We start from the raw sequence: 7,908 nt of genomic DNA on the forward strand, positions 1-7,908 counted from the left end.
TGGTCCGGGGTCTCTTCCAGCCCGGCTTTGTCGGTCTCCGGCAGTGGGAGAACCGACATTTGAACCTCCCAATCCTTTTATTTTCCAGCCCAGATTCCTATCCTATTTTTCTTTGACTAGCCCTTTCTTTGGACTATTTGAAATCCATCTATCAAAAATCAAGGGTAAATTCTAATTATGCCTGTTCCTCCCTTCCTTTCAGGAATACAGATTTTAAATAAAAGGTTATCAATTTTTCATTTAGGACTAGTTTCCCCATCATCCTTGAGGACAGCGTTTCTCAAAGTATGGTCCTTGTAAGAGCAGTGCCAGCATCACCTGTGAGCTTGTTAGAAATACAAATTTATGGGTCCCACTCGACCTACTATATTAGAATCTCTGGGGATTGGGCCCAAGAAAATCTCCAAATGAGTCTTATGCGTGTTAAAGTTTGAGAACCACTACTCTAAGAGAAGAAACTTCCAACCCAAAAGTTGTCAGATAATGTGCTTTTAGCAAAATGTGATTTCCATCAAGTGCTTAGACACTGAGAGTCCCTCACACTACGGTATCCAATAACCTTAGTGACTATCTTGTGTCTACAACTCATCACCACATACAGTATACTTCCACTCCTCCATCTAACCCTGATTCTCTCTCCTTTTAGTCTCCTTTTGATGGTGTTCAGTATCCTTCCATTTTCAGGGTCTCAGATCTCAATGCAGGTATATAATTTCTTGCCATATCATATTATTACATCTTTCCCTTTAACAAATCTGGGCCTTACAAGAAAGACTTATTCTTCCATTTTTACATTTGTATGGTAAGCCCAAACCCAGAAAGTCACCATGATAGTCACGAGATATTTTATTATTCTCCCTTATAATCTCAACTTTATATTATCATTCACATTTTGTATGCCATTAAAGAATTTGGAGGCTCTATGTATCATGTCCAGCTACTTTCCATAATTGTTGTCTTTTGTGAATTCCTGGATATTGTCTCTATTTATTCTGCTCACCATGTCTTACTTGCTATCTAACAGTGTTCCATCAGTTAATCTGCTTATTTTTCCCCTCTTCAGAAGTATTCAGTTTAAAGCTGTCTTGACCAGATCAGCTAGTTCTAGAAAAACACACTCAGGAGACCATCCCTCGCTCCATATTCTCCTAAACTCAGTGGAAAATGATGATAATTATATTAACTGCAAACTTTTCTTCCTAAGCTTTTTAATTAATGCTTTTATAATGATGATAAATAAAAACTATGGCTATAACCAGAAAGGGATTGGGAGGGCCAGGAATACGAATGGGTTAATACAAATTTTATAGTTTGATTATGAAAAATACTTTACTTAAGGTCAGACCTTTACATGGTCTTTCTTAAGGAAGAATAAATATTATCATTAGAAAAATATTATTTGCTTTCAAATTAATATATCTGTGATCATAATTTACTTCTTAGAAGTGAATAAAAATCATTCAAATTGATTCAATTATATATTCCACTCTGAATTATGTTTATTCTACACACAGATAAATAAGTTNGCTTTTATAATGATGATAAATAAAAACTATGGCTATAACCAGAAAGGGATTGGGAGGGCCAGGAATACGAATGGGTTAATACAAATTTTATAGTTTGATTATGAAAAATACTTTACTTAAGGTCAGACCTTTACATGGTCTTTCTTAAGGAAGAATAAATATTATCATTAGAAAAATATTATTTGCTTTCAAATTAATATATCTGTGATCATAATTTACTTCTTAGAAGTGAATAAAAATCATTCAAATTGATTCAATTATATATTCCACTCTGAATTATGTTTATTCTACACACAGATAAATAAGTTCTAAGTTAAAAATATTTACCAGATCTAGGTTGAAAACCATAATGTAGAACATGGCACTACAGAAGTCACAGAATTTATATTCAAAATGCAAGAATACTCTGAAGACATGCAATTAGTTTAAATTGTGATGTATAACAAATTAGTAGTTTAAAAAGCAATTTAAACCCAGTATGGCTTGTACAGCATATCTAAGTCCAAAGGAGTAATTAAAAGATGGCAAAAGAAAGTTAACGGAACATAATAATAAAATAAAATCACAAAATGGACCACATTCTCTGAAGAAATCTGGGATGTGCATATAAAACCAAACATTTCTCGAATAATTATTATTCTTAAGAATGAATGGATAAAAAGTATTGATGATTAATACAAATGAAAACAATGAAACAACACACTAAACTGTGAAAATGTATTAATTCTCCAATAATTTGTCTTTTTTTTTTTTTTTTTTTTTAAAAAGATGACCGGTAAGGGGATCTTAACCCTTGACTTGGTGTTGTCAGCACCACGCTCAGCCAGTGAGCGAACCGGCCATCCCTATGTGGGATCCGAACCCGGGGCCTTGGTGTTATCAGCACCGCACTCTCCCGAGTGAGCCACGGGCTGGCCCGAATTCTCCAATAATTTGAATAGTCACACATTTCTTCTAAATAATATACTGGTTAAAATCAGTTACAAAAAGTAAATGGAGTTCAAACAGAATAATTCTGTTTTTAAAACAGCATCTTTTTATTTCTAATATGAAATGTAAATACCTTATAAGTATCCAATAAATATTAAAATAATATTGTTAAAATCACATAAGTGATAAAAATGGACAATACAAATTTTATTTATTTATTTTAATTTATCAATATACAATGTAGTTGATTTTCATGGCCCTTTGCCAATTCCTCTTTTTCTCCTCTTCCCTTCCCCCCCACCCCCATCGACATCACATCTGTAAAAATATAAACTTTGAGAGGAAGGGTTTGGTGGTAAGATGTAAAACCACATTTAGAAAATATTCCTATTTTTGTTAGTCAAAAACTGTAACTTTTCGCGAGTCACAAAGCTTTTGGGAGTCTGTTTCTCTCTACCAAAATTGGACCCTGGAGATGACCTATCAGTGAGAAATGCTTTGATAACTGACTAGAAAATGACTGTTTATAAACATCGTATATCATCATCATCCTTTTATCCTTCCACTTGTTCAGTTATCTTGTCATCAACAGAGATTCTACTTAAAATCATTCTACTCTTTTTTACTTCCCAGCTTCTACTCTATCATTCTATCCAGCTTCAGTAACTCTTAATTCAATCTTCAGCCTAGTTGAAGCTAATAACCACTCTCACACAAAAAAAACTGATTATAGAAAATGTAACGTTCTGGTGATGCTTTGGGACTCTTAGGGGAAAGACACCTCATAAATATAAATGGATATATTTAGAACCCATGGTTGTATTTTGAGATTACAGAAGTTTCTCACTATACTTCATTAAACAGTATTAGCAAAGATAACACTATGTTTTCATGCAGAGTCCTGGTCAAATCTTTCTCTGACCATTGTGCCTCACACAGAGCTAATGCTCAATAAACGCCTGCTATTGAATGAGGTCCATTAAAAAAAAAAGGTGCCAGTCCTGTGACGAATAAACTAACCTGAACCAATAATTCCTTTTTTCATTCATTCACTCAACAAGTATTTATTAAGTAGCTACAAATTGCTTCAGTCATTCAATTAGTACATAAAATGCAAAAAATATAATTGGGTAAGGAATATTTCTACATTCCTTTTTTTCAGAAATTTCTAACGTGCATTTTATATATAGTTTTATGCGTGCAAATGACCTTACCTCTCTTACAGATAGCTGTGGTGGGAAGGAGACTGAAAATACCAAGTTGGTGAATTCAAACCCAGAGGCCTCAACCTTCTGGCACACCTAAAAAAGTATGGCAATTATATAAATGCCCAGGAATTGCTGAAAATATCACTCTATGTTCATAATATGAATTTCTGGTTCAGGAGATGACACTGCAAAACTTCCACTTTTACATTTGAGTGAGGAACTCTCACAAACATCCTGAGATTAAATATTTGCTAACTATGACCCTGAAGACTAATATCACAAGGTACCAAAATGGCCAAGACTGACACCTGCAGACAATCTGTTGAGTGTCAAAATAGTTTTTTATTAGGTCACCTCATAATTTTTAAATGTTTTCAAATAACAAAGCACTCTTGACGGCAGGAAACAAAAGGCAATTTCACATTCAATCATTTGCCTTCTAAGAGGCTATAACACTTGTCTTTTCTAGACAATAATAGGTATGACTAAGAAAGAGCTTTTTCTCTCCTTAGCTATGTTAAATAGCAAAAGGAAAACAAACTGCTATTTTTTTCTTCACTAGACTAGCACTAATGACTGAAATACATGACATACAGCTCATTGATATTGAGATATGTTGATTAAAAAGGTAATTCAAGAATAGTTTTTTTTAAAAGATTACAAAATTTTTTTATGTTCCATTAGTGTGAAACAAGTTGAATATCATTGTTCTTTTTGATACAAGAATTCTAGGACTTAGGACTGAAAATCTCTATATAATTACTCCTATATTAGAAAAGAGATTATTTACCTTTTTAATGAACTCCTTCTCACAGAATTCTTGAAGAATTCCTAGGCATACATTGCATACATTTAAATTTGAGTTCTTGGAAGCAATGCTTCCATCTTCGATAACAGAGATCCTTCCTTCTCCATTTTCACTCAGATTATCAATCCCATCTTCCATTTCTTGTAGTCGAATTTTCTTGGGAGGTGGATTTGGAACTTCCCAAATTAACTCATCTTTTACAGATTCCAGAAATTGTTGTAGTTCATTGAGCAACTCCTGGAAATTTAACAAAAGTAATAATACCTTGACAACGTCCTTAGGGTTTCTAGGTAACATGAAACATGGGAATTATGACATATAACAGACTTGTACAATATTGATTTATATCAATTCTGGGGCAATTTAAAAAAGAATTACCTAACTCCTATTATATATGTGTGAGTATTTTTTCAAAAGCATTCCATGTATCAGTGAAGCTAAAGTCCCAAACCTGAGGCAGAAAGGTTCCATTAACACATTAATTTGATTTGTAGTTCTGAGGGTCATTCATCTGCTAATTTCAGTATCAACAAACTTTAACTCTAATATAAACATATAAAAATACAAACTGAATTTCCATCCTTGCTAGGTTAATAACCTCACAATCACTAAAACCTCAAGTACAATATATATATTTTTTTTGACCAGTAAGGGGATCGCAACCCTCGGCACGGTGTGGTCCGCACCACGCTCAGCCAGTGAGTGCACCAGCCATCCCTATATAGGATCTGAACCCGCGGCCTCGGCGCTACCAGCGCCGCACTCTCCTGAGTGAGCCATGGGGCCGGCCCACAATATTTTTTTAATATGAAATCTGATCATTAGATAGAAGTCTATTAAGCAAAAATAATTTTGAGACAATTTACTAAACAAGGTACACAGATGTTGGCAATGCTTAAATTTGGCACCATAATTACAAACCATCTATATACATTAATTGAAAGAAGATTTCTACTACATTCTGGTTTGCCTAATTTCTGTCATTCCTTGTGTTAGAATGTAAAATCTGGCATTCCTTTGAAGCCATTCTCATAGTTCAGATATTCCACTCATCTAAACACTCAGAGAAACTGTTCTCTGTTTGGTCTAAATTAGATAGGTTCTATTACTCAGTTGTTGAATAAATACCCTTTTCAAATTCATTCAGATTACAATTTACTGACTCTAAAGAGAAAAAATCTTTCACCCAAATTTAATTCATTTTATTGAGACATTAGCTCTCCTATTTGAACAGAGAAATTTACAAACATACACATACAGGTATGTTATGACCCACACAAATACATTTATTATAACCTAAGATCTATAATGTCACTGTAACATACTGCATATACATACTGAGTACACATACATATGTAATTATATAAATGGGACAGATCATAATTTAAGAACATTTCCAAAAAAAGCCTTCAAATATTTTTATGTATTTATATAAAATGATACAAACAAAAGTTGGTAACATTCAGTCTCTTTACATAACACATATTTTAAATCTTACAACATATGTATAGAATAATAGATTATAACTTATCTGAAAAAATGTATAAGAAGGGCTACACAAAACCGGTCATTACTTTGTAGTCATATTTTGTATAAATAAATATACATATATATTAATCATCATAGCATATGTACCATTTCCAGTTTTCAAAGTGTTTTCACATACTTTATTACATATTGTCCCTTAAAATCCTGTGAAGTGGATGTTATCATTCCCATTTATAGAGAAGTAAACTGAAGCTGGAAAGTGGTGGAACTGGGATTCAAATCCATGTCTTCTAGCTCCAAATCCTAGGCTTTGGATTCAGACTGATTGTTCAAATCCTAGCTTGCTCACTTAATAGCTGTGTAACTTTGTGCAGGTTCCTTAACCTCTCTGTGTCTCAGTTTCTTCATCTGAAAATAGAGACAATCATAGTGTGTACTTACCTGTTAGGTTATTTTGAGGATTATATGAGAACTTGACATATAGTAATGCTAAATGAATATTGGGTATTACTATTATATCCAAAATAATAGAAACAGCTAATCATATAAGGAAAAATGATTGCTATTGCCAACTCTGGGTAATTTTTAAGATTATAAGAAACTGAGCGTGAGAGTATGTGCACTGTTTATATATGTATATATCAAATATACATTATTACTATCTGCCTCTGAAAAGAATGCCATTATTAGAATCAAATATATTTCACAAATGTTATATATTTTATGTGACAGTCTTCTATTAAATGTCAAAGCTCTCTGTATATTACTGTTGTTGTTATTAATAGCAGTAATAATGATGATGATAATTTACTTCTAAAGTGTTCCACATACCTATTTATAAATAGAAATGGTAATATGGAAAATAGAAAAAGGAAAAAGGCAACAAAATCCACAATGCTCCCATTTAGTAGAATATATCAGGACTATTATCCCCATCCCACCCCTGTTACAACTTACTAATATCAGGTAAGAAACAATATTTTGTGATAGTTTGCTTAGATAACCTTTAGGAAAGGTCTATACAAATATTAAATGCATCAGGAAATTCCTCCTCAAAGGTCCCACTACACTAAATGTTAGATATAATCACTTAAGAAGAAACATTTCTGAGACTACTTTTCTAAAGTAATGGGAATTCCAAAATTACCACTATCAGTAATCATTTTATTATAGTTTTTTTTATTATTTAATTAAGAGTTACGGATAGAAACTTGTCCTCAAAGGTATAGGTATTCATTTTAAAATATATAGAATTTTTCTTAACTTAAAAAATACATATAAATACCTTGTATGGACGTTTGTAAGGTTCATGAAAATCCACACCACAGAATCTGAAGATACATCTTGGACAGGTACCAGTATTGAGCAACAACCGGGCCACATGCTTATTTTCCTCAGTCAGTGGAAACATTGTAATTATAACTAGAAAGAAAGAAAAACTAATAAGCAGCTTCTGTGTTTTACTGTCACAGAAAAATATGTCATCTCTTTAGGGATAAAAACTAGGTTTTATTTGAAAATAAAACTGTTTCACACTTTCCAATAATGCTCCTTTCATTATACACATAGTCCTTATAAACTTGAAGGAAGGTTATAAGACAGATCAGGTAAAGGTTTCTAACTGTCATGGAATTTAGTTTAGCATTCTGGATTATGATAAAATGCATCAATATAACTAAATCGATCAAAAGAAATAAAATAGAAATAATCAAGACCATTGCCTCTGAAGAGGGTAATGAAAACAAAGGTGCAAAGTGTAATTTTGCTTTTTATTTTGTACCATTCAGTATTGAGAACACAGTAAATTCATTAAACTTTTCCTATTAATAATTAAAAATTAAAGTTGGCTAGGAAAAAATAATCAGATCAGTGTACAATTTATAATACTTGACTAGCCTTAATCATAGTTTAGCAGTCAAGTATTTAAAACAAATTGATCAGTAGGTCC

The 7,908-nt window shown here is 32.5% G+C and overlaps 1 protein-coding gene across 1 annotated transcript in view; it reads right to left on the minus strand.

Moving 5' to 3' along the window:
- PUS10 (pseudouridylate synthase 10) overlaps window positions 1–7,371 on the minus strand; it is a 67,123-nt gene extending 59,752 nt beyond the window's left edge. The window contains exons 1-3 of the mRNA XM_008570136.1: window positions 7,246–7,371; window positions 4,455–4,709; window positions 3,671–3,757 (exon numbers count right to left, since the gene is read on the minus strand). Of these exons, the coding sequence (XP_008568358.1) occupies window positions 3,671–3,757; window positions 4,455–4,709; window positions 7,246–7,371 (468 nt within the window). The remainder of the gene's footprint in view (window positions 1–3,670; window positions 3,758–4,454; window positions 4,710–7,245) is intronic.
- Between the last annotated feature and the right edge of the window lie 537 nt (window positions 7,372–7,908).

This window comes from Galeopterus variegatus, unplaced genomic scaffold (genome assembly GCF_000696425.1).
Source record: "Galeopterus variegatus unplaced genomic scaffold, G_variegatus-3.0.2 Scaffold574, whole genome shotgun sequence".
Lineage (NCBI taxonomy): Eukaryota > Metazoa > Chordata > Mammalia > Dermoptera > Cynocephalidae > Galeopterus > Galeopterus variegatus.